We start from the raw sequence: 27,943 nt of genomic DNA on the forward strand, positions 1-27,943 counted from the left end.
CCTTTTTGCTTATCCTAAATATTTCAGAGGCTGCAAAATATATACAATATGGCGCTAGTGGCTACCTAATATTCCAACAAGGTCATACACTTTACGGAATTATTTCCGTGTATGCATCCAAAATTTAGGAGTAAACGCTAACACCATTTGCCTTTGCACTGCAGGGCCTGGAGGTCGGTCAAGGTTAGACGGCGGGATCGGGGTAGCAGGGCTGCGGCCCGCGCGCGCCGCAGCGGAAGGCGGCGAGGAGAAAGCCAGCGCGCGGATCCCACCGCTGCTCCCGGCACCTGCAGTCTTGGCGCCTTTTCTGTGCGACCACGCCCCGCCCCGCCCCGCCCCGCCCCGCCCCGCCCCTCCTCGCACACTAGCCGAGGGTCCTTGTCCCGGTGCGTGCGCACCCCTCGCCCCAGGCAGTCCATTTCCAGGGCACCTCTTGGGTCTACGTGAGACAGGAAGTGACGCAAAGCCTGGGAGAGGGGTCGGAAGAGGGTGGGGCCAAGCTATAAACAGCCGGTTGGGGGCGAACGTCCCCCAGAGAACGTCAGCTTCGGCCTGTGGCGGCTCTGTCGGTAGCGGCCGGAGGGGTGTCCGTGTGAGTGACGCGCCGAAGCCGGAATCCCGGCGGCCCTCCTGGCCTCTCCGCAGCCGGCAGGGCGGGGCCGCACCGGAGGCCGCTGGGTGCTGTCCAGCAGCGTCCGGGAGCCGCAAGGGGCGCGGGGAGGCTGCGGCGACTTCCAAGAGGGCCGGGCGGGATGGAGCGGGGTCCGTGTGCGGGTCTGGAAGGCGCCGCGGCGGCGCGGGGAGCGGGCTGCAGGTGCAGCGAGGTGGAGCCGCTGCGCGGAGAAGGGCTGTCCTGTCTGCTTTTCTGCGCCTTGTCTCGGTCGCGGAGCGGCGAATGGTTTCTCCATTAGGGCACGGAGGGCGAGATGAGGGGTCCCCTACTGTCGTTCTGACCCCGCCATTCTGCTTCCGGTCCTCAGGCCCACCCGGATCCCTTGTCCTCACTAGCTCGTCCTTAAAAGATGCGGGACCTCGTGGGACAACCCTAGGCCGCGGGCGCGGGAGTGCGAGCCACGCTGCCGCAGCGTAGACCAGCTCTGCGGGGAACACGTGGCCGCTCCGGGAAGTGTCCGCAGGGAATTGCTGTAGGGGTGCATGGGTGACCTTGAGCTTGTAGCCCTTCGCTCTCGGGGCCTGCGCGGGCCCTGGTCTCACTGCTGAAAGGGACAGAGCTGTCCTCGACTCGGTTACGAGTGTGTCCTGGGAATTTGATGGGAGTTTCTGTAAGCCGTGCGTTTGAACTCTGGTACGTCCTGATCTTCAGCGTTGCAGCTGGCCTTGTGTGTGGGTTCTCAGTTTTCCCCAGGCAGAAGCCCCCTGAACTCCGCAGGTATTGACTCGAAGATTATTCTGATTGCTAGGCTCTCCTTGTTTTAAGGTGGGAGACGCAGAAATGAGACTTCTGCTTTGTGAACGCTATGGTCTAGAGGCTAAGTAAAAGCTGTTTGGATTGGAATTGGCTTTTGCTTTCAGGAAATTAGCGATATGGCTAAAAGGCTGTGCTATATTGATAAATGCCTTAGAGGCCCATTGTATTAGTGTTTCTAGTGGATGGCTAAAGTAGTAGTGGGTAGGGTAAGAAAATAATATTTTGTGACTTGACTCTTCGGTTAACATTTTTCCCCTGCTTCCAGCGACCGTGGATAGACCAGGGAACTTAATTGCTTTTGCTTTCTTTTCTGGGAGGTGTGGGGTAAGAGGATTGAAGTAGGAAATAGTTGTCCTCTTACAGAAGTATTTGGATACCTGATACCTTTATTCTAGGCTTAGATATGAGTTGGAATACTAGATGCTGATTCAGTTGCGGCTGAGCTGGGCGGCGGGGGGCTGGGGGGGGGTGACCTTATTGACAAAGACATTTAAGGTGATTTCCAGAAGTTGTTTTCTATTGCAAAACTCAAGTTTAGGCTCTCTACAGTACTTGTTGGCCCTGCTGGGTTTTTTTCTCCGTTTTAGATTATAATGAACTCAATATACTTCACAAGAAGACCTAAAATTAAAAAATTTTTTATCGATATGAAATATTTTCCAAAAATTTATATATAGCACAGCACCCTTTAACTTTTCGTTGGTGGAAGGTTTTTGTGAAGTAATGGTTGTGAAGTTAGCCTGTGCTGAAGATTGTTGGGTAGAGACAACGACTCTACTGACTCTGCCCTAAGTTGTGGCAGTTATTTGCCTCTGATAATGTACTTTATCTATAATGGAGCAAGGTTCCTGATGAAACCTGAATCAGACAACAGTGAAATCTAGTTAAAAATGACCCTCTGAGGCCTTTTGGAACTCTTCTCTGTGTGCTTCTTGTGTGCTGTCTCAGATGAACACCATACAGGTAGATGGCAATGACTTCAAGTGGTCCTGACCTTTGAGTTGGGCAATCTTTTTACAGAAAGCTGAATAGGAATGAAGATTCTCTTTGTTTTCCTCCACGGCCTTTTCATTTTTTAAAAAGATTTATTTATTTATTTGGTGGGGAGGGGCAGAGGGAGAGAATCTTCAAGCAGCCTCCCTGCTGAGTGCTGAGCCTCTCTCTGGCTCGATCTCACTACCCATGAGATCGTGACCTGAGCTGAAACCAAGAGTCAGATGCTCAAGCGACTGAGCCTCCCAGACACCGCACAACCTTTTCATTTTAGACCCTTAAAACTAGGAAAGACCTTGTCCATCTCTTTACAAGTCATCCTGGGTGTACACAATAATATGTGTCCTGAGGGCTCTGCAGAAGCTTTGTAAATTCATGTAACCTTTTCATTTTCACCTGCAAATGAATAGGGAAACAGTTTGCAAAACGGGTATCCATACTCAATTGCTTAAGAACTTGGAGCCCTACCAGGTAACCTTTCTGCCTTTTTTTTTTTTTAAGATTTTATTTATTTATTTGAGAGACAGAGAACACACACAAGTGGGGGCAGGGGCAGAGGGAGGAGGAGAAGGAAAGAATCTCAAGCCAACTCTTTCGCAGAGCTCAGAGATCTGCTGCTGGATGCCTGTCGCAATCCCACCACTCTGATGATCATGACCTGAGCCGAAACCAAGTGTCAGAGGCCCAACCGACTGAGCCATTCAGGCGCCCCTAAAGTTTTTCTACTTTTTAAAATCTCCCTACTATCCGTGCTTTGCCCAGTGATTCCAGGATAAACCAGAATAGTGGCAGGAAAGGGAGAAGATTCCAGGTCCAAGATTTTCATTATATATTTTATGTAATTTCCAAATGATATGAAAAATGAACTTCATATACATTAAGCATGCCCCAATACTGTTAAGAAATAAAATATCTTTATTCTTTGTTAATTCTTTGTAAATTATTTTTTTTTTTAAGATTTTATTTATTTATTTGACAGAGAGCATGAGCAGGGGGTGGGGGTAGAGGGAGAAGCAGGCTCCCCGCCAAGCAGGGAGCCTGATGCGGGACTCAATCCCAGGACCCCGGGATCGTAACCTGAGCCGAAGGCAGATGCTTAACCAACTGAGCCACCCAGGCGTCCCTATTTTTTGTAAACTATAAATTGTAGACTGTAGTCTAGCTAGTACCTTTGCCTACTTCCTGTCTTCCATCCCATGGCTCAATTAACACATTACCGATCCTCCTCCCATTTTGTGTTCAAAACATGGGGGGCTCTGTTTGCTTAGCTTAGTTTTCATTATTAATGTGAGAAACTGAATAGGTTTTCCAGTTATCTGAGAGCACTAAATATATACAAGGTGCTAGTATGTATAAAAATCAAGGTGATGTTTGGTTTGTCTCTTGTTATAGATTATCAGCAGTGGTGACATCTTGAAATAAGCCATATAAAAGTTGTTGGCGTTAGGTACTAGCTAATACAGTCCTGAACTTCCTTATGATTCAAATCGTTTTATTCCTACTTTCTGGAAATGTGGCATTAATTTCTATTTAATTTTTTAAAATACAGTAACTACCTTGAGGTCTTAAGCTACTTTGGGGTGTCTTAAAACCAGGAGTCTGTACACAATACATATATCCTTATGTCTTTTAACATAACCACCTGTTTATAGACAGTTATAACTGGTATGGAAAGTTTCTCCCATGCTTTTAGAGCACATAAATTAAAGTGATCTCAGTTGCAAGAAAATTTATTAGGGGGTTCTTTTAAATACAGAGCTTTACTGTGTGTGAGGTCATTTTGAAAGAATGACTCATTTGTTATATATAAAACTTAAGGAACAACTTTTATAGATCATAGAATTATCATGTTCTTCATAGATGTGGGATTAAATTATGGGGTTAAAATGGAAATTGCCTAGGTCACAGTTTTTTTCCTCTAACTTGATTTCTTTTATGTTATAATCTTAATTTTGTGTCTAGGTATTGAAATAGAAATAACATACTGGTTTTCTCAGTAAAAAATGTATTTTGATTTTAATTATACAAAATCATAATTATATTCTATTAATATCTTTGTTTATGCAGATGTGCAGTCATTTAATTTCATTGTCATTTATTTAAATCCTCAGATCATGTATTTAAAAGTGTTGTCACTTTAGTCTCAAAATTAATTTAAAGCCAGAAACCTTGAGGAATGGCTGATTCAGAAGAATATTAAACTTGAAAGCTGCTCTTTCCTAGAAAAGGGTGATTAAAATTGGTTCAGGGTGGAGTCTTCTAGTTCTGGTTTTAGTGATTGGGTTTGTACCGTTCTGGTGCAGTGATAGTGATAAACTTTTTGTACCAGATAGGGCAAGAGACTGTGCTTCTAAGATGATCTCTTACTTCTTAGCTCTGGTCTTTAAAGCGTGGGCATTAAATTTTTGTTGTTGTTAATAGGTTTTGATAGGAGACTTTTCTAATTGCCAGTTTATATACTGTCTTTTACAATCTGCGTGTATCTCACAGTTTGCTTTGTGCCATGTGGATGTTAAATGTGCAGTAAGTGTAATTGTAGTATCGGAAAAGCCTTAAAATAGTATGAAATAAGTGGCCATTATATAAAATAAATTTCAACATAATATAACTTTCAAACATCTAGAGGCACTCAAATAAAAATAATTAGAAAATCCAGATTTCAGTTAATACCTATGCTTTAACTTAATATAGGACTCTCTTGGTTACAGAGTTGTTTTGTACTTTTAAAGTGGTTGTCAGGGCGCCTGGCTGGCTCGGTCAGTCGGTAGGGCATGTGACTCTTGACCTCAGGGTTGTAAGTTGAAGCCCCACATTGGATGTAGAGATTACTGGAAAATTAAAAAAAACTTAAAAATAATAATAAAATGGTTGTCATTTATTTTAATTGATGTGTTGATGTATAGTTGACATACGATATTATATTAGTTTTAGGCATAAACATAGTGATTCAAAGGTTAAGATTAATTTCTTAAATTTCTGGAGATGAGAACACAATTTTTATAACCCAGTAACCCATTGAACTTCAGTTTTGGGTTATGTTTTCGGCCTTGAACAAGACACTTAACATCTCAGATAATTGGCCTCTTTGCATACTGTGTTTTTCTTTTTTTGTCTATTCTTTTTGCATCAAAGATCTACCAGATCATTTGTAAGAACTGTTCATTTACTCAGAAGGATCAGGTGTTTGCTCATTTTTATTGGAGATGCTTTGTTACTGGTCTTTGTAGCATGACCATTCTTGGCTTAGTTCTACTTTAGTTGGGTGTTTGTTTTTTTTTTTTCAGGTGCTAGTCTGTTGTCTTTTGTATTTGTTCTTTTGACTACTAAATTCAGTTACTTAAATCTACTTAACATGGGTGGCATTCTAACTAATTTTCCCCACATATTTTTTAAGATTTATTATTTATTTGGGGGGGGCAGGGGAGGAGCAGAGAGAGAGAGGAAGAGAATCTCAAGCAGACTCCCTGCTGAGCGTGGATTCCCACCATGGGGTTTGATCCCACGACCCTGAGATCATGACCTGAGCTGAAACCAAGAATCAGACGCTTTACCCACTGAGCCACCCAGGTGCCCCCCCACATTAAAAAAAAAATTTTATTGTTATGTTAATCCCCATACATTACATCATTAGTTTTAGGTGTAGTGTTCCATGATTCATTGTTTGTGCATAATACCCAGTGCTCCATGCAGAACGTGCCCTCCTCAATACCCATCACCAGGCTAACCCATCCTCCCACCCCCCTCCCCTCTAGAACCCTCAGTTTGTTTTTCAGAGTCCATCGTCTCCCATGGTTCGTCTACCCCTCCGATTTCCCCCCCTTCATTCTTCCCCTCCTGCTACCTTCTTCTTTTTTTTTTTCTTAACATATATTGCATTATTTGTTTCAGAGGTACAGATCTGAGATTCAACAGTCTTGCACAATTCACAGCGCTTACCAGAGCACATACCCTCCCCAGTGTCTATCACCCAGTCACCCCATCCCTCCCACCCCACCCCCCACTCCAGCAACCCTCAGTTTGTTTCCTGAGATTAAGAATTCCTCATATCAGTGAGGTCATATGATACATGTCTTTCTCTGTTTGACTTATTTTGCTCAGCATAATACCCTTCAGTTCCATCCACGTCGTTGCAAATGCCAAGATCTCATTCCTTTTGGTGGCTGCATAATATTCCATTGTATATATATACCACATCTTCTTTATCCATTCATCTGTCGATGGACATCTTGGCTCTTTCCACAGTTTGGCTGTTGTGGACATTGCTGCTATAAACATTGGGGTGCACGTACCCTTTTGGATCCCTACTTTTGTATCTTTGGGGTAAATACCCCAGACACATGAAAAAGTGCTCAATATCACTCGGCATCAGGGAAATCCAAATCAAAACCTCAATGAGATACCACCTCACACCAGTCAGAATGGCTAAAATTAACAAGTCAGGAAACGACAGATGTTGGCAGGGATGCGGAGAAAGGGGAACCCTCCTACACTGTTGGTGGGAATGCAAACTGGTGCAGCCACTGTGGAAAACAGTATGGATGTTCCTCAAAAAGTTGAAAATAGAGCCCCCCACATTTTTAATTTTGAAAAATTTCAAGCCTATAGGAAAAATTGAAATAGTAGTACAGTATATATATACTTGTACCCTTTACTCTGATTCATCAGTTATTAATAGTTGCCACATTTGCTTTATTTCTTATACACTTTTTAAAACTGAACTGTTAGGATGTGGGGCGCCTGGGTGGCTCAGATGGTTAAGCATCTGCCTTCAGCTCAGGTCGTGATCCAAGGGTCCTGGGATAGAGTCCCGTATTGGGCTTCCTGCTCAGCAGGGATCCTGCTTCTCCCTCTCCCTCTATTGCTTCCCCTGCTTGTGTGTGCTCTCTCTCTGTCAAATAAATAAAATCCTTAAAAAAAAAAAATAGAAGTTAAGATACTTTATTCTTTTTTTAAGTTTATTTATTTATTTATTTTAGTAATCTCTTCACCCAGCATAGGGCTTGAACTCACAACCCTGAGATCAAGAGTTGCATGCTCCTCTAACTGAGCTGATACTTCATTCTTGAAATCTTCAGCATTAATTTCCTAAGAACAAGGGCATTCTCCTCCAAAAACAGAATACCATTATCTCACTCTCCAAATCTAACATTGATACAGTATTGTTAACCAGTATGTAGTTTGTATTTAGATTTATTTCTCCCAACAATATTCTTTGTCCCTGTCCCCACCCCCACCCCACCTCAATTCGGGATCTAATCAAGGATTACACTAAGTTTAGTTATCCTATAAACTAAATATCTTTGTTAAAGACTCTTTCTAGAAAGGTGATAATATATTTAAAAGTAAATTTGATGTATAATAATCTAGCATGATAATGAAAAGCCCTCACTTATCTGATATAGTGGTATCTATCTCATATTAATTTTCTGTTTTAATACTAGGCTCTTCTTCTGTGTGGCAGCTCAGAATGATGGATCAAGCCAGATCAGCATTCTCTACCTTGGTAAGATATTTTAGGTTGTATTTCTTGTCACCAGTTTGTGAGAATATGAAGTATACAAGAATGACTCTCACCCAGTAAGCATGAAGTAATATTCAAAGGTATCATAAAGTATTTGTTTATGTTGAAGTGGTGGTCTTGAGATGTAACAGATCCCACAAAGGAAGGGTATATTCAGTCTTGAGTAGAGTGAACTTGGAAAATCCTATAAGAACTTCCAGGGTATTTTTTGGGTGGGGTGGGAGGGGGACAGCCAAGTGGATAAGAGGAACTGAAGAAAGCGCTGTTCAAAATATATACCTATGTTAGTAGACATACATAACAGACACCCTGAATGAAAAGGCTGAATGAGAGGAAGGCCAGTGTGTGACCTAGCCTTCATCTGTCATGGACAGAACTAGGCATAGGGAAGCATGTCGCTTTGAAAGAGGCACTTCTTTTTTCTTAAGAATATATAGCAAGTCCTAATAATGGCCCAATAATAAGTACAGTACCCAACCAAACTTTTTGTAAATGTTCCTCTTCCCTTTCTTCTCTTTCATAATGCTTTCTTTCTCTCTTTTTTTCAAATCTCAGTTTGGTGGAGAACCATTGTCCTATACCCGGTTTAGTCTGGCACGGCAAGTAGATGGTGATAACAGTCATGTGGAGATGAAACTAGCTGCAGATGAAGAAGAAAGTGTTGACAATAACGTGGGGGGTAATCATGCCAGTGTCACAAAACCAAAAAAGCTTAATGGATTTATCTGCTATGGGACTATTGCTGTAGTCCTCTTTTTCTTGATTGGTAAGAGTGACCATTCAAAACTTAAATGTTCCTTGTTAAAGACTCTAGGAAGGGTGTTAATTCAGCCAAGCAAACATTTATTTTGTACCTTTTTATGTGCCATTATGCTAGGCACTAGGTATACCAATGATGAAGAAGATTCCAGGCCTGCCTTGAGTTGAGCCTGGTGGGGGGAGAAAGACACATGAATCATTTCATTGTAATGTGCAAATGTTATACTAGAAATACTCACAGGATATTTGTAGCATAGAAGCTTGCCCTAAGGATTCAAGGAAGGCTTCTGGGAAGAAAAGTTACCTATATCTTTAAAAGGTAACTATTTAGAGACACGTGGCTGGCTTAGTCAGTAGAACATGTGATTCTTGATCTTGGGATCATGAGTTCAAGCCCTATGCTGGGTGTAGAGATTATTTAAATACATGGAAAAAAAAACAAAATAAAAAGGTAACTATTTCGAGTTATTATACATTTGACTCTTGAACGACATGGGCTTGATCTGTGTGGGCCCACTTATATGCAGATTTTTTTCAATAAATATATTGGAAAATTTTTTGGAGATTTGTGACAATTTGAAAAAACTTATAGACCAAACTGCATAGCCTAGAAATACTGAAAAAGTTAAGAAAAAGATAGGTATTGTTGTAAGAATATACTGTATAATACATATAAAATACAAAATATATGTTAATCGATCATTTATGTCATCCTAAGGCTTCTGGTCAACAGTGGGCTATTAGTAGTTACGTTTTTGGAGAGTCAAAATTATATGCAGATTTTTTACTGTGTGTGGGGTCTGCACCCTAAACCCATCCCCCCACATTGTCCAAGAGTCAACTGTATGATTTATTAGATTGAATGGTTTAAAATTATACAAAACTGAGATTATTTACTTTCAAACTGCTTACAATTTGAATAAACCTGTATTTTTAAGGCTTAGCTGAAAATATTAACAGTTCCTATGGGGATATATTATAAGGGAAAATCTGTGAGTTCAGCCATGAAACTTTTTATCCTTAGGATTTATGATTGGCTACTTCGGCTATTGTAAACGTATAGAACCAAAAGCTGAATGTGAGAGACCATCAGGAACGAAGTCTCTGGGGACAGAGGGAACAGAACCTTCAGAAACAGAAGAGTACTTCCCTGAAACACCTTCTCGCTTATTTTGGACGGACCTCAAAACAGTGTTGTCAGAGAGACTGAGTAACACAAACTTCCTCACCACCATCAGGTAAGCTTGAGCTACTTCACAAATTTAATCTCAATACCTAAACAAATACCAATTACTCAGAGCAGTGCAACACAACAAACGTGACAGTCTGGAGGAAAGCCTTCTTAGAGTTAGGGGAAGCTTCCTGTGTTCAGCTGGAGGGTAAACGATTAGTGAAGAATTCAAACTATGTTGGATGGGGAGAAGTGTGAGGACACTCCTTTTTCTTTAAAAAAATCCATAGGTCTTTGATCTTTTTGTCATCTGGCTCTTTATAGCTTGTTGCTTGCTGTCAGACTTTCTTCTGCTTTGATTTTTCATCTTAACCCCTTGTAAGTCATGCTGAGCTTTGCTACTATCCACAAGGGTAGCAGTAGCCTTCTTTACTCTTTAGGTCAGGACTAACTTGACTGCCCGACTTGATATAGAGACATATCATGTCTTTAGTATTCCTTGATTTCTTCTTGTTCTCATTAATCTATACACTAAGAAGTGTCCTTAAGGTTTCTGTCCTTTGGTTTTTAAGATCTTCTGTAGACACTTACCTAACTCTGTGTAAAGAATGTATTCATCTTTCACCTATTAGCTGGCTTCCTACAGTTGCAGTGGTACAATAATTCTCTTAGTCTTAGGTTAGGAATCTTGGCATTTTTACTTCATCTAGTGAATACTTTTGTGTATACTATATACCAGGCATTATAGATAAAATGAGAGTATAGTTTACGAAAGAAAAAAATCTATATGATCTATATATATTTACAATGAGACATAGGAAATCAGAACAAGGAGTAGTTTTGCTTCAAAGTAGGTGAAAATTAAAGCTGTACTTCTTGAGTTCACCAACAGTAACACTATCTTTCATTTTGCTTACAACAGATTTCTTGGAAACTATTCATTTCCCCTAAAACTATCCTAAGCAGGTACCTCCTTAGGATGGGGCTCTTGAAGGACCACTTTACTTTGGATAAAGAGTTTTTAACAAGCTGAAGACATAAATTCCTTCAGATATTTGGCCATTTTTTCCTAAGTTTGTCTTTAGTCAGCCCAGGAATTTTGGGTCACAGTTAATTTAGCTATGTTGAGTAGTATTGAGTTATGCTTTTAAAACAATTTGCTTGATATTTGAGTTCATTGTTTATTTTAAATTAAATTTCAGTTCATTTAACAGTGACGGTTTTTCCTCTAGGCTGCTGAATGAAAATTCGTATGTCCCTCGTGAGGCAGGATCTCAAAAAGATGAAAGCCTTGCTTTTTTCATTGAGAATCAGTTCCGTGCATTTCTACTTAGCAAAATCTGGCGTGATGAACATTTTGTTAAGATTCAGGTCAAAAGCAGGTATGTTGAAAGATGGTAAACTGATTTTATGTAAGTAGCTGTTTTCAGGTGTGCTAATATAGCAGAGACTTTCAAAGTAAATAATGCAAGTCAAATGCTAAATGTATTAAAGCCATTTAATTTTTTTCCCCAAGGTTGTCCTTAGCTTCAGCTTCACTTTAACTTAATCTTTTTTAGCAGTGCTCAAAACTCGGTGACCATAGTGGGCACGGACGGTGGCATGGTGTACCTGGTGGAGAGTCCTGAGGGTTACGTGGCATACAGTAAGGCAGCGACAGTTACTGTAAGTAAGGCAAAACAGTGCATGAGATTTTTTTTTTCCCTGCTGAGGAGCTCAGAAACTCCTTATCATTACTTTTCTTAGGATTTTGGTGTAAATTTACTTGTAAAATGAAACCGATCGTGAGATGCTCTTGTTCTCAACCTCCTATGCCACAGTGAAAGTAAAATCCCAGGTCCTCATCTAGGACAGTAAGGCCCTAGTCATCCTCCTGCTCTTTTCCTCCTTCACTGTGCTCTGGCCACCCCAGCTTCTCTGGGTGTTCCTCAGACTCTCAAACGCAGGCATGCTGCCACCTCAAGGCCTTTATAAAACTTACCTTTCCTTCTGCCGGCCCCACTCTTCCCTTAAATACCAACATGGCCTGTTCCTCATTTTGTGCAAGTCTCTGCTCCACTTCTTCCCTTTAGGGACGTCTTCCTTGATTATCTTGTTAAAAATGGCCGTCCTCCATTCACTTCCCCTTATCCTGTTTTATTTTTCTTCATGGGACTTACACACCTGACATTTGTTTCCATGCTAGAATGTAAGCTACATGAAGGGCTAGAGGTTGGCTTTATGTACTGCTATGTCACAGAGCCTTGGACAGTGCCTGACACATGATGGTGTTTGCTGAATGAATGTGTATATCAAGATGCCATGTGGGGACAGAGAGAAGTAACCATCTTGGCTGGAGTCTAGTCTTAGCTTGAATTTTTAATGCTTGATCTTTTAAAATTTAGGCAAATATGGCCAAACTACTACAGAAATTGAAAAATAGATCTATCTAGGTTTTTCAGGTGAAAAAACATGTTTGTATATCAGGGGTCTATCTGGTGGATGCCTTCAAGCCAGATAAAGTCTTACGTGTGCCATATCACTTTCCCTGGCTACCTACAAGCTAGGAGTTTGGAGGTGGGTGGACTTCTGGCCAAGAACATTGAGGGTTTGGGAGCATCTGGGGCGTAGTCAGTTAAGCATCCGACTCTTGGTTTCAGCTCAGGTCTTGATCTCAGGGTGGTGAGATTGAGCCCTGTGTGGGGCTCCACGCTGAGCACGGAGTCTGCTTGGCACTCTCTCTCCCTCTCCCCCTCCTCCCAACCCCCCCTTTCTCTCTCTCTCAAATAAATTAATTAATTAAAAAAAATAAAAGAACACAGGGTTTTCGTTCACCTGCGAGCTTTCTATATTTGGATATTTGCTTGTCAATGTCAGTTGATAGCTCTGTTAATAAAATTTAGGAACATTATGAGACAGCTTTTATAAACATCTAAAAGTTGATCTATGCAAGTCACTTCATTGTAGTAGTATTCAACAATTTTCACACAGGTTTATTATCAGAACTTTCAGTTAAGACCCATTCCTATGGATGTCCTCAATTATCTAGCATTCAGATGTTAGGAACTTTATGTAATTGGTGCGGCCAGGGCTAGCCTACAGTATCTATATTGGTATATGTCTCTTTGTTTATCATATTCTGTTTGCTTTTCTCTTCCCCCCAAATACTGGAAGCAATGTAAAAGAGATTAAAAGTCAATAGGTCAATGCGAATTAGATTAAAGGCAGCATGTGATGGTACCAGACGTGAATATAGGAGGCCAAAAGTCTTGATTCACTCCTGATAACTGTGACCGGTTCGACTAGAACTCTCTTACATCCTTTCTAGGCTTTCACCTCCTTTTTGTCTTTTTGTTTTCTCTCTTGGGTTTGATCTGTAAAAACCATCCTGTCTCAGACTCTATGGCTGTTCTAATTACCATAATGCTCATTAACTCTGATGTCTTTATTCTAGGGTAGACTGGTCCATGCTAATTTTGGCACCAAAAAAGACTTTGAGAATTTAAACTCTCCTGTGAATGGATCTTTAGTGATCGTTAGAGCAGGGAAAATCACTTTTGCTGAAAAGGTGAGTATAAGTTATTGAGTACACTGGTATCATACCATTCTTCATTTAAATGGTATTGATTTTTTTTACATTCTGAAAACTGTCAGTCTTAAACTCTCATACCTAATAACATAATTTATTAAAGTGTTCAACAAATTACGTACATTCCAATTCTCTAAACTGTAGGACACTTGTAAAACTATGGCAGAGCCACTTGGAGTATTCTGCAGTCATTGTCTTTCAGTGAAAAAGAAGTAATCAGAAATGCTTAAGTGAAAGCAGTTTAAATTTAAAATAACAATATTCTGTTGTCATATAGGATTGTTAAATTATTGTTAAATTAAGGTGCTTTAACTGTTATGTTCTATATAACCCAGTTTTATGTATATAGAGAATTCAGTTCTAACTATGCTTTATGAAAAGGAAAATTAAAAGTCAAAGCTCTATAAGCACCTAGAATGGAACATAGCAAAAGACCGTGGTTGTGTTGGATGGGTTTTTATTATTTGTCTTTGAAACTCCTTGATGAGTTAGTTAAGGCAAGAATTTTGTCTCAACATATAAGCTATTTGAAACATTGAGGGGTTTCAGTGCAGTCCTCTCTAACCCTTTGTCTTTTAGCTTAAAGCCCAATACATATTCTTCTGATTTTGTGTGATTACATCTTCATTTTCTGATCTTTACATGTTTTCCTTTAGGTTGCAAATGCTCAAAGTTTCAATGCAATTGGTGTCTTGATATACATGGACCAGGCTAGATTTCCCATTGTTAATGCAGAGATTCCAGTCTTTGGACATGTGAGTTTTTTTCTTAAGTAAATAAGTTTTTGGATTCTACAAATTGTTGCTGGGTTCCATCTATATTAGTAGAAGTATAACATGCCTTCCTTAAATGCTCTTTTTTTTTTTCTGGGAGAGTCTAGCACTGACAAGAAGATGGATTATGTGACTTTGAGACCTAGTTATTATTGCTAACGGAACCTTCTCAACAGTGTCTTGAATTGGGAATTTGGCATATGCCATATAAAAACAAGAGTAACGTGTTGTAGAGCCACTCAGACCTTCAGGCTTTGAGGTGCTAAACTAAATTTAGGCTATACCCTCATACTAAATCTGAATCTTCTAGGGATTTCTTGAACAAATGCCTGACAGAGCACTTATTCTTTTGTCTTACTAGGCTCACCTGGGAACAGGTGACCCGTACACACCTGGATTCCCTTCTTTCAATCACACTCAGTTTCCACCGTCTCAGTCATCAGGATTGCCCAGCATCCCTGTCCAAACAATTTCCAGAGCTGCTGCAGAAAAGTTGTTTGAGTAAGTTCTTATTGGAAAGCTCTCTTATTTGAAAACTGGTTTTGTGATTAGAAAGGAATAGTAATCGTTTCAGTTAATTTGATAACATTTAAAACAATTGGCTATAATTTTCCATATTTGGCATATCATGGGGTGGATAGCTGTTAACTTGTAGATAAACATGAATTTTTTCCTCCATAAGGTGATCTTAGTAATTAGACATTGGATTTATAAACTCAGTGAGTCCTTGGTCAATTTACCCAGTGAATTCCTTGTATACTATTCCTGGCATATAGCTTCTGCTTGAGGACTTCCTGAGGTAAAGCACTTTGTTGCCTATGGCAACCCATTCAGTTTTTGGAGTAGGTCTGTTAGAATTCATGTTGAGCTGAAATCTTACTCCCTGTAACACCTGTTAGTTTTAGAGTTTCTTCTTAGCAAAAGAACAATTCAAGTTTTCTAGTCCATAGATTGAATATCTTCAGTTCTCGTGACAGTTCCCAGATGCTTTACAGTCATGATTAGTCCTGGATATCCTCCCTAATGTTTTAGTATCCCTCTTTAATAAGAGAACCCAATCTGATTAGAGGAATTGTCATTAACTTTTATCTTGATCTGGACATATTTCCCACCTGGTATTGGCACAGGATATCGATCTAGTCTCAGACACTTAGGTGAACATTTATTTGCTGTGTGACGTAGAACAAGTTACTCTAACCCCACTGATCATGTTTCTTTGACTTAATTAGATAGTTGAAATATATTCTACCTAATAGGGTGATTGGTTTCAAATGAAGAGCATCTACATGTAAGGATACCTGTATAATACTATGCGACTAGTAACAATGCTATCTGCGAGGCATTTTTAATAGGTGATTTTTATCGTTCGATCACCACTTACAAGTCTTCCCTAACCTGTGAAGCCAGCTCCCTATTTTATCCTTGTGTTGTGGGGGGTAATAATGTTTTGACATACTTCTGTAAGTGGAGCAGTCATTGTTTGGATAACATATGAGGAATTTGATAGGGGAAGATACCTAACTATTAGCAGCATGAAAATATTCTTTTATAACTAAGATAAGAATGTATACTGGTTAGTAGAGAGAGTGAGGAAACATGGGGATGTATTAATGGGCTTGTATGTAAGAACTTCATTCTGAGTCCATCTTGGTATCTACTTAAAATGTAAATTATAACTGGGTCTCTGGCAGAAAGGCACGTGTCAGATGAGGACAGGTAGAGAAATTTTTTAAACACTGGTTAAACTTGGAGGTAACTGATGTTCAAATGATTGCCTACAGGTCAGAGTAAGATACAGATGGTTGGGCACCAAGAAGTAAATTTTGTATATGTTTTCTTTATATGTCCTCTTAGCCTAGACCTTCCCCGGGCAGTAAGGAAGACCGATTTTGAAAGCCTGGGGGAAGCAACAGTAACTCAGAACTCTGATGTTTCTTTTCTTCTTCTAGAAATATGGAAGGAGACTGTCCTTCTGCCTGGGAAATAGACTCCTCGTGCAGGCTGGAGACTTCCCAGAACAGGAATGTGAAGCTCACTGTGAACAATGTGCTGAAAGAGATAAGAATTTTTAACGTTTTTGGAGTTATTAAAGGTTTTGAAGAACCTGGTAAGACCTTTGTTTTTGTTTTGTTTGTGTTTTCCTAGTTCTTTTTTTTTTTTTTTAAGATTTTATTTATTTGCGAGAGAGAATGAGAGACAGAGAGCATGAGAGGGAGGAGGGTCAGAGGGAGAAGCAGACTCCCTGCTGAGCAGGGAGCCCGATGTGGGACTCAGTCCCGGGACTCCAGGATCATGACCTGAGCCAAAGGCAGTCGCCCAACCAACTGAGCCACCCAGGCGCCCCTGTTTTCCTAGTTCTTAAGAATGTGGCCAGAAGAGGGAGTGCAGGAAGGCTGCCTTTGGCTTGGTTTTGTGGAATGCTAACTCTTGTCTGTCCTAAAGCGAACTGTTTTGGTGTCAGTTTTATTGGGAGATAATAAGACCCTAGGAAATTAACTTGTCAAAAATTGGCTATTAAGATTAGAAAATCTCTTTTAAGTTACAGGATAGAACAGCAGTAAGCACCTTTCTTCTTAAAGGGGGCAGATAATAAACATGCTGCAGGCTATCAGTCTCAGTTGCAGCTACTTAACTCCAACGTCGCAGCATGAAAACAGCCATAAATGATACGTAATGAACGCGTACGTAGGCTGTGATTTACCACTGACCCCTTGAATGGGCCATCTGTTTAAGTAGAATCTAATAGTCCTATCATTTAGTAAAGAAAGCCCGTGGACTTTGGTTGCTTATTAAACAATTAGTGGGCACTAATAGGTAGCCGATGAGTAAACTTAATTGGTAATGTGGAAAGAGTAGCAATACTAATAAGGAGAAAGAGATTAGTATTGTCATGTGAATTTTTAATTTCTGGAGTCCTAAGTCAGATATGAAATATTTTGTTTACCCTTAGAGCATATACCGCATTTTTACCCTTTTTACTAACATGATTATTCTAGAGTTCAATATTAGAAAACAGTTTAAAAGTTGATTGTATAATTTATCCTTTTTTTTTTTTTTTTTTTAAGATCGCTATGTTGTAATAGGGGCTCAGAGGGATGCCTGGGGTCCTGGAGCTGCAAAGTCTAGCGTAGGAACAGCTCTCCTATTGGAGCTTGCCCGGATATTTTCTGATATGGTCTTAAAAGGTAGAGTACAAATTTTGAGAACTTGAATATCTATGTGCTGTGTATAGTTCTAAATATTATATGATTTCTCACTTTCGCCTATATTATTATGGTTCACTTATGCTGGGCTCTGAGCTCTTAGGTATAAAGCAGATCATCTTTTGTTGGATCTGCCTTTGACTTTGAAACAGCTTTCCATGTAGTGTCTTCATTGCATTGGGTATCAGCTCCTTTTTGAGACACCAAAAAAGTATTGTACTGGACCCTAATTCTTAGTTTGACATATTCAGAATGATATGGCAAATCTAGCATGGTCCCTAAGGAATCTATTTTAAAGCAAGCAGTGGTATACCTCTGTACTAATTTTCTGTAATTTTGTTATAAAGTTGTAATATGTAATTTTATATATTATACTTAGAATACTAGGTATGTTCATATATATTTATAATATATAAACACTTTCAAGCCTTTCTCCCTTGGTACTTGGCCACTTCTCTACACACACACCCCCCCCCCCACAAACCCCCATCACCTTCTTGAATCTTTGGGTCAGAGGGTAAGTTGCAGTGCTTAACTTTTATGCAAAAGTACATAATACAAAAAAATACATACCCAAGGAAAGGGGAGGAATGGAGGGCAGTGGCACATATAGTCCCAAAAGGAGCTGTCATTAATGTAATTCCTCTGAAAACTCTTTCTTATAACTTAAATGTGAGAATTTGTATTCTATTTCATAACAACTGTTTGTAAAGTAACCCAGCATTTTAAGTGATTGACCTCTGCGCAGATTGTTTTCAGAGAAGGTACACGTTGTAGTTATACCATGATTTCAAGTATTTCTTGGTCCAGAAGTTAAGGGGCTCAAAGAATAGAGTTGGGAAAAAAGTAACTTCCTATAAAAACTGGTCCCTACCATGTATTTGAAATCTTTTTTGCAAATGATCTCTTATGCAAGTAATCCTTGTAGATTATTTTAAAATTTATTTTTATTCTGTCTGTTGTTGTTCTTTCACCTGGGGCCTCAAAAGGGAAAGAAATATTTTTTAATCTGCCGTCTTGAATTAGAAATTTCTGACTTCATCTTATGTCAGTTGCCTACCTATAACCTGTTCTAAGATAAAACAACTTGTTGTTACCTTTTAGATGGCTTTAGACCCAGCAGAAGCATTGTCTTTGCCAGCTGGAGTGCTGGAGACTTTGGAGCAGTTGGTGCCACTGAATGGCTAGAGGTATTATCTGTACAGCGCCCATCCCCAGAATGGGCAGCTGAACTTGTCTTGGCTTAATTTGTCCTGCAGAAACTATACTCTTTTAGATTTGATTACAGTTGATCCTGAACAACACAGGTGTGAACTGTGCAGGTCCACTTATGTGTGGATTTTTTTATATACAAATACAGTGTAGTCTTCTAAATGTATTTTCTCTTTCTTACGCTTTTCTTAGCATTTTCTTTTCTCTAGCTTATTTTATTGTAAGAATACAATACGTAATACACATAACATACAAAATAAGTGTTGATCAACTATTTCTGTTACTGGTAAAGCTTCCAGTCAACAATAAGCTATTCGTAGTTCAGTTTTGGGGGGTCAGAAGTTATATGTGGATTTTCAATTGCGTGGGGAGGGTGTTAGTGCCCTAACCCCCACGTTAGGGGGGTCAACTGTATATCATTTTTGCCTTTGTATATTTAATCTGAATAGACTCTAAATTTAAAAAGAGGCCCCTAATAATAGCTGCTCCATGTGACAGTTGGATTAATACATATTAGTACATTTAGTATTTTTCCTTCTCTTCCAGGGATACCTTTCCTCCCTGCATTTAAAGGCTTTCACGTACATTAATCTGGATAAAGCTATTCTTGGTAAGTATCCTTTTCATTAACTGTTTATGAATTTAGATAAACTACTAATAAAACAGAAGAAAGCTTTTTACAGCAACACTCATTATTTTCTACAATTTACATTGTCCATTCCCTGATTAAGACTGACTAGCTTTCTCTTAGTAGTCCATTAAATTGTAGAATGGGTGCAGATTGCCTTGTTGAATGCAACAGTTCCCAGTGTGGTCCTCAATTAGCAGTATTCGGATCACCTGGGAACTGTTAGCAATGTAAAATTTCAGACCTTTTGAGTCTGAAACTGGAGCACAAGTCCAGCAAACTGTGTTTTAACAAGCACTGTGGTGATTCTGATGCACTAAAGTCTGAGTCTGGATTGTTTTTTAGACAAGAAGGAACTAAACCGTACCATATAGAATGGTACTTCTAGAGACTAATACACTTCTAGCTAGATGGTGGCATCACAAATAGAAATACCAGGTAGTCAAACTTCTAAAAGAATTTGAATGTTATTAAAAGTGCAGAGGTAGCCAGTGGATGAACTGAGAATAGTAAAATATCTCATTGGAAAGAAAAAGGAAGGAGTTAAAATTGAACTAAATTTTTATTGGATTCGTCGTTATTGCTATCTTACCTATACAGCAGAATGTATGGAGTGTAGCGAGCAGACAGTAGCTAGCAGATGACTGCCCTAATTAGGTGAACTAGAAAGGTACCAAAAAACCAATCATTAACATTAACATATGCCAACTCAGGAGTAAGAGCTTCAGTCGAGTCAAATTAGGGTTAGCAGTTACTAAAGAAGTTGACTCTTAAATCACTTCTTTTGTCTAGTTCTTGAAGAGGATAATTGTATTTGGCCACTCATCTAAGTTATTGTCTTCCTTTTTTGTTGAGTACTTTTGGTTGTAGAAGCTGCCATGTAAAAATTACTTGACTAGGGAAGGGGCAGTGTTTTTAAAATAATCTCTTTGCAGGTACCAACAACTTCAAGGTTTCGGCCAGCCCACTGTTGTATTCGCTTATTGAGAAAACGATGAAAGATGTGAGTGTATACCTAATTACAAAATCTGTAACTTATTTTTCATCTAATTTACAATAAGATGGAAAATGACGTTTAAACCCTCATAAGTAACCACGGTTTGCAACAGGGAGGAATGAGATTTGGCGTAATGGGCTTAGAGGCCATATATATCGGTAATGATTTTTTTTTTAAGGATTTTATTTATTTACTTGAGAGAGAGAGAGCACAGAGAGAGAGGGAGAATCAGACTCCCTGCTGAGGATTCTGAGATCATGACCTGAGTCGAAGGCAGACGTTTAAGCAGCTGAGCCACTCAGGCGCCTGTGGAATGATTAAAGACGGATGGAACAAGGGTCAGAGAACTTGACCTGGATCCTATGGGAAACTAGGAATTGCTATAGAGTCTCCAGCAAGGCAGTAATATGTTTGCAGGTTAGGCTGCAGTAGTATAAAATGAGCTACAAGGGAAAAAAAACAGAAACAAGATAGGCCTATCATGAAGGCTAGAAAGGGCTTTTAGAATTGAGGCTAACCCACCTTTAAAATGGTTAAAGGAGGAGAACATTTTTTTCTCCTTGTAACTGAAGGGAACCGTGACAGCATGAGCCTAGTAGGAATAACTTTAGAAATTTGAGATTGTTTTAACGATCTTAAATTTTTTTCAAGAAGATACAGTAAATTTTTCAAGAAGATACAGTAAATGTTTATAGATCTAAATATGTTTGTGACCAGCCTGAATAACTATGTCCAGAAAGATTCATTTTAGTGACAAATTAATTTTTTATTTTACAGGTGAAACATCCGGTTACTAAGCAGTCTCTTTATCGGGACAGCAACTGGATCAACAAAGTGTAAGTTGAGAAAAGTGAATGAACGGCTTATAGAAAAGCAAAATCATCCAGTAGCACCTGCTGTGTTAGGTAGAAATCTAAACCTAACCTTGCAGTGAGCTTACCTGTACTTAGAGTCAATTTAAGAATTTATTTGGGGATAGGGGTAGGGTTGCATGATAGCACAGTTTGCTACTTAGAAAACTTTCTAGAGACACATTCTTGCTTTCCTTGCAGAGAGGAATTTTCTTTGGATAATGCTGCTTTCCCTTTCCTTGCGTATTCTGGAATCCCAGCAGTTTCTTTCTGTTTTTGTGAGGTAAGTCTGAACTCTAAAGTTATATCTTAGATCTTCTTTCATCAATTTTGAGACCTAGAGTGCTTAAAATGTTTTAAGAAGTTATACACATGCAGTTATTGCATGCTCCCTTATTATCAGTCTCGACGTAGAATTGTTCTCAGTTAGCTTAATTAGCAGTTGAATTTATTTGCTAAAACATCTTCAATTAGGTATCATGAGTTTTAATAACAAGGCTACTACCTATTGGACAGTGCAGATATAGAATATTTCCACCAAACAGAAGGTTCACCTGGACATTGCTGTACTTGATACCTGTTAAGATATCGTTCTAGACATTTGTCCAAAGATGTTAATCTCTTGAACAGGGATTATGGGTAAAAGCACAAAAACCAAACAGATGTAAGGTTGTTACGAGACAGAATTTTGAACAGACCAAGTTGTAGGAAAGCAAGATTGGCTTGTTTCAGGAGCCAATTAGAAGGCCCTGAAAGCTACTCTGAGTAAACAGAAGGATGAAGGCCTCTGTGCTGAAGTGCTAAAGTTGGAAAGCCAGGCCTGTAGTGGGCTCTCCAAGGGATGAAGAGATCCTGGAGTTTTAGTATAGGAGGTCAGGGTGGAAAGTGTTAACTTTTGCATCGAATTATTGATCTCATGGAGGCCAAGTCCTCACGTGACTTTTTATCACTGGATGTTTTGGCCTGGGACTAGGAGGGGAAAGGTCTGAAGCAAGGGAGTGATGTAAGATCTGGATTTGAAGATTAACATAGCTGGAACTCTCTTGACCTTCTGCTAGAACAGCAGTGTGGATGGCATTGAAATAGCGGGTCACAATATCTGTTTAGTACATTAGGAAGAACTGAATGTCTGGTCCTAGGGTTGAGGAGATTTATGAATGATTTCTGTTGACCTCCAGAAGGTTTTTAAAAAACTTCTTACTGACTTCTTACATGTCAAAAACCTAGCAGGTAATACAGAATAGTCTATATAGTCTGAAAATAAAGAAAATAGAGTTGAAGAAATAGTTACTTAAATTGTCTAATGAAGGTAGAGACAACCTCTTGTTAGAAAGGTAACACATATGAATGGATTGAGTGCTGAATCATTAGAAAGAAGGTCAATTTTAGTCTAAGTGTGACACTTTATATCAAAAATACACTTCACATATGCTGTCCTCTTTCCTTATTTAATGAGCCAAACTTCCCAGAGAGCGGAAAATAAGGATACAACCTCAAGAAATTTGGCTGGACATCTGTTCAGGGTATATGATGCAATAGAACAGGGATTCTGTAGGACCTAGAAGAAAGCAGTCATTCTAGGAGCAGGTTAGGTTCAGAGGAAGTAGCAAAAGTGGTACCAGTGTAGTAGATGGGAGATAAAATTGGAGTAGGAATACATTAGAAGCAAGGGAAGAATCCCAACTACTATTACCTTGATAGTGAAATGAATGTGGGGCTCCTGTTCTTAGGACCCACCTGTGAGTACATTCACCTACCTTTGTTTTTCAGGGCACAGATTATCCTTATTTGGGTACTACCATGGATGTCTATGAGAAACTGAAACAGAAAATTCCTCAGTTGAATGAAATGGCACGTGGAGCAGCAGAAGTAGCTGGTCAGCTTATAATGAAACTTACCTATGATCTTGAATTGAACCTGAACTATGAGATGTATAATGACAAAATACTTGCATTTGTGAGGGATATGAACCAATTCAGAGCAGACATAAAGGTGAGCACTAATTAAAATCAGGTTCTTAGTGCTGAAATATCCAACAGTTTGAAGAATGATGTTTAGCTGTTCCTGAGGAGGGACAGGGTTGGTAGCTGAAGTACATTTTAAAGTGAACTAATGTATAAGTTTTCATAGAATTTGTAACTCATTTGAAAGGAAAGTTGAGAGGCTGTGGGTTATAAATCTAGGCTATACCACAGTAAGTATTTCAGAATCTAATTAGCCTAAGGTATGTTATGTTTATGTAATTCCAAGCGACCTGTAAAGAGGACCCAGAGAATATAAAGATCTCAACCATGACTCTGGACCTATGAGTTTGGGCCATATATCATATGATATCTATATATATCTATCTATATATATATATCATATATCATGCCTTTCAGGGATGTCACAGATGGAGAGAGAACATAGCCAGTAATTACAATCTTACTTATAAGTGTTGGTTCTATGTGCCTAGTATTCAAATCCTTGATAAAATCAAATTAATAGTAATAGGTGGCTTCCAACTGGTTTTATGGTACTAGAAGTCAATTTAACAGATCCCTTAAATGAAGTAAATCACTGATAAGTCTTAATGATTATGGCTTTCTTGAAACTTGATACTATAATTGATCAGAAAATGGGACTTATGAGAAAAATTACTAGATTGTGAAGTTCATTGAGCCAAAATGGTTAAGATTTTCCCCCATCAGCAAACTGGCCTGGAAACAATATACTGCACAGGATTATATATTAAGTAAATTCTGTTAAATTTCTTGATGAGGACGGCTTCCTTGGGAGACTAAGAATGGATAACTGTGCCATCTGCTGGGCTCAGATACGAGTGTATTACTCTAGTTCGTAGAGCCTGGGGCCTCATGGGCAAGGTGCCTAAGTCTAGCATTCTCTGCCTGCGAGTCACCCCCTTTTATCAGAACTGTCTCAGTTGCTACCACTAAATTAGAAAGGTATGTAGAATAATATCCTTAGAATAAATATCTCATAGAAGTTTCATGTCTTTCTGCTTCAGGAGATGGGTCTGAATCTACAATGGCTGTATTCTGCTCGTGGAGACTTTTTCCGAGCCACCTCCAGACTAACAACAGATTATAAGAATGCAGAGAGAACAAACAGATATATCATGAGGGAGATCAATGACCGTATCATGAAAGTAAGTAAATGTCTAAAAAAGGGAGAACTAAAGTATGTTGATATTTCATTGGTAAATCTTGCATTTCTAAAAAGTAGAGTAGGGATTCCAGGACCTTAGAATCCTTTGCTGCTTTAGAATTGAGCACAGATTTTTAACTCTTATTAGCAAGACCTAGAACTGACATATCTAAACTGGAAATACAAAAGGCATTTGACCTAGTATTAACCTTTTTAGAAAGGGATCATTAATGATTTTTAGCTGTCATTTTCTCTGTATTCCTGTTCTCTAATTCAGCCCTTAACTGCTTTTATCTTAATCTGCTTGGAAGAGGCAGGAGACTTCATTACAGTGGGAACTTGTAAATCTTCCATATGTATGCTCTGTAACTAAAAAAAAAACAATACAATTAGAGTTCACTTTTACAAATGAATTGACAGTTTACTTTATAATTTTCATGTTAGAAGATTAGTAGCCTGGTTCTCCACGTTCTTAAATTTGGGGATTTTTAACATTTAAAGTGAGAGAATGACGGTTGTTTTACTACATCAGGTCCTCCCCTCACAGCAAAAGTCCCAGCACTGTGTAAGTTCTCTTGTATGTTTTTGTTTCCATAGGTGGAATATAACTTCCTCTCACCCTACATATCTCCGAGAGATTCTCCTTTCCGACACATCTTCTGGGGGTCTGGCTCTCACACTCTGTCAGCTTTACTAGAGCATCTGAAGCTGCGTCAGAAAAATAACAGTGCTTTTAATGAAACACTGCTGAGAAACCAGTTGGCTCTAGCAACTTGGACTATTCAAGGAGCTGCAAATGCCCTCTCTGGTGACATATGGGACATTGACAATGAGCTTTAAATGTAATGCCCATAACTTCTCTAAGAACATCAGGGTAGTGTGATTTCTAGACTTGTGCTGGTTGTGCTAAATTTTTAGTAGGGCTACAAAACCTAATATTGTTAAAATTCTACCCAACCATCTTGGTACTCCTAGATATCTTTAGGCAGCAGCTTTTATTACAGGGTAGGTACCTGCACTTAAAGTGAATAACGACTTAAAAATGTTCATAATAGAATCTTTTCTCTGATCATCTCTAAAATTTTAAATGCTTTGTATGGTAACTGCCTCTTTCTTGTTACAGTTATGAAAAAGTCAGAACCAGTTACATGAATTATTGCTCTAAATCCTAAGGACATGAACTGCTATCTTCTAAGGGGGAGGAGGAGGGTGGTACCTGCTGAAGGCTGGAAGTGGTGGCTTGGTGTGATCCTCTGCCTTCATTTGGTGCTGGATAGGAGATACCAGGTTGTAAGACCTCATTCTCCAAATGAGATATATGCCTTCTTTAAGGATTTAGCTGGTTTCCACATCCTTGAATGAAACAGTTAACTTTCAGAAGAGATGGGACTTGTTTTCTTGCCCATGAGGTCTGAAGCAGAGGTCCTTCAGTTGAATAAAATGAGGTTCAACTGTTTATCACAGGAGTAAGGCCTTAATGTGTTAACCTCAAGATTATTTATGAAAAGAGGAGACCAGAAGCCAAAGACCTATATTTTCTTTTCATCTGCCCCTCCCCCGTAAGCCTTTGTTCATTAGTTTTTTGTCGTTTTTGTGTTTCCCGAAGTATTTTGAAAGAGAACCAGCTTCAGGTGTTTAATTTCAAACTCAGTTTGTCAGACGTTAAAGAACACACTGCCAAATTTTGGCCAAAGTGTTAATTTTTTGGAAAAGCTTTCTATCATTTTGGCACTGAGATATTTATTGTTTATTTATCAGTGACAGAGTTCACTATAAATGGTGTTTTTTTTTATAGAAGATAATTATCGGAAGCAGTGCCTTCCATAATTATGACAGTTATACTGTCGTTTTTTTTTAATAAAAGCAGCATCTGCTAATAAAACCCAACAGATACTGGAAGTTTTGCATTTATGGCCAACACTCATGGGTTTTAGAAAACAGCCACAAGCCAAATAAAATTTTAAAGCTAAATATCAGTAAAGAATTCCATTTAATTGGGGGTTGCTAATCAAGTTAGACTTCTGTTTAGCCAACCAGATAAAAATAGCAGTTCTCCTAAAGGGAAGGAATTGTAACCAAGTTATAAATTAATGTCACTTAAAGGCTTGATAGTACTCATATGTGTGAAATTTTACAGCTCAATTTATCCAAGGTGTAACTTTAATTCGAATTTTGCAAAATTTCCAGTACCTTTGTCACAAACCTAACTCACATTATCGGAAGCAGTGTCTTCCATAATGTATAAAGAACAAGGTAGTTTTTGCCTACCACAGTGTCTATATCGGAGACAGTGATCTCCATATGTTACACTAAGGGTGTACGTAATTATCGGGAACAGTGTTTCCCATAATTTTCTTCATGCAATGACATCTTCAAAGCTTGAAGATCGTTAGTATCTAACATGTATTCCCAGCTCCCTATAATTCTCTTTTAGTTTTAGTTGCAGGAACATTTTATGGTCATTAAGCATTTGGTGGGTGAATTCAACCACTATAAAATAAAATTACTTCCTTCAAGATTCTTTGTTTTTAAACCTAATGTAGTATCTCGTTATATTTGTGGTTTCTCCAGGTCTTCTGTTTAGCGGGAAAGTAGTATACATTTATAATGTTTGCCGTTGACAAATGAATTTAACTTTATCCCCGTATTTGTATGTTCTCTCTTGTAAACTTAGTTCATACAAGTTGGAATCCAGAATTGACCTTTTAGCTTAAATCAGGGGAAACTTGCGTAGGAGGCCTGGGGTGGGGGGGTGGGGAGTGAAAGGTGTAGGGAAGTGAGGCTTGCAAAAGGATCTTTGATCATGTCTACCTACCCATTAGTATGTGGTGGTTTTCAGTTAAATATAGATGTAAACAAATAAATTTGAAGCTACATGAGTAAGACTTTATTTTCTGGTCAGCCATCATTATAAACCTGATAATCAGCTGTTTGTCATAGGGCAGTAGTTCACCCTAAGAAATCGTCACGTAAGAAAAAGTCCATAGGGTCTCTTAAGGTTCCTAAACTTAGCGTCACCTGCCTAAGTTAGCCTCGATCTAGATGATTACAGCCTCACTGAACTGCTTCACTGCTCGCAGTCTGTTTAGTCTTCACAGTGTTTTCTCTTGAACTGGTATTTAGTGTAGCTGAGTGAAAAGGTCATAGCTGAGATCCCTGGTTTGGGTATCATGCTTTATCATACTTTAATGAAAGCTCAGTAACTTCAAGACATAATATGAATAATGGGCATCCATTTACAGCAATAAATCTCTTCAAAAACCTCTTTTCCGTGGTGAGGATTCAGTTATTTCTAATCCAAAAAGCCACTAAGTGGTAAGAGGCTTAATATTCCTGAATGAAATGTGTATCTGACTAGCAACAACCTGCTGGACTTCAGATTTTTTCTGGTTATAGATATCAAGTGCATTTTGAAGGTAAAGGATAAAAGAAATGAGCTCTATCATGACTCACTGTTCTAGAACTTGCATGACCTTTACTGTGTTTCCTCTTTGAATGTTCTTGAAATTTCAGTTGGCTAAACATGGCTTATTAGACTTGCCAACCTACTGCTCATCTATGTAAACAAGTGATATGCCCTTAAAATTGTGTCCAAGCTGGTATGTGCAACAGTGTGGAAATCCCTTACCTGATTTAATAAAAATGCTTGAACACTGAGTCGTCATTTTTTAAAATAGACTTTATTTTTTTA

General features: G+C 39.0%; 1 protein-coding gene across 5 annotated transcripts; it reads left to right on the plus strand.

Moving 5' to 3' along the window:
- The first annotated feature begins 487 nt into the window (after window positions 1-487).
- Window positions 488-27,909, plus strand: TFRC (transferrin receptor). Of its 5 annotated transcripts, none has more exons than XM_034999929.1 (19): window positions 488-592; window positions 7,864-7,925; window positions 8,499-8,709; window positions 9,727-9,940; window positions 11,106-11,255; window positions 11,433-11,538; window positions 13,307-13,420; window positions 14,098-14,196; window positions 14,576-14,715; window positions 16,164-16,321; window positions 17,280-17,399; window positions 18,522-18,607; window positions 19,176-19,239; window positions 20,193-20,260; window positions 21,032-21,090; window positions 21,307-21,388; window positions 22,876-23,097; window positions 24,113-24,253; window positions 24,850-27,909. In XM_034999929.1, exons 2-19 carry the CDS (start codon window positions 7,890-7,892, stop codon window positions 25,090-25,092), a joined length of 2,313 nt encoding a protein of 770 aa, XP_034855820.1. In that variant the 5' UTR covers window positions 488-592; window positions 7,864-7,889; the 3' UTR covers window positions 25,093-27,909. The 5 variants fall into 5 exon arrangements, with proteins under 5 accessions (XP_034855820.1, XP_034855824.1, XP_034855821.1 ...); XM_034999933.1 differs by having other exon boundaries at window positions 11,436-11,538; window positions 24,850-25,309; XM_034999930.1 differs by lacking the exon at window positions 488-592 and adding an exon at window positions 954-1,306 and having other exon boundaries at window positions 24,850-25,309.
- Window positions 27,910-27,943: the final 34 nt, after the last annotated feature.

This window comes from Mirounga leonina, unplaced genomic scaffold, assembly GCF_011800145.1.
Source record: "Mirounga leonina isolate KUSES-001 unplaced genomic scaffold, KU_Mleo_1.0 Mir_115, whole genome shotgun sequence".
NCBI lineage: Eukaryota > Metazoa > Chordata > Mammalia > Carnivora > Phocidae > Mirounga > Mirounga leonina.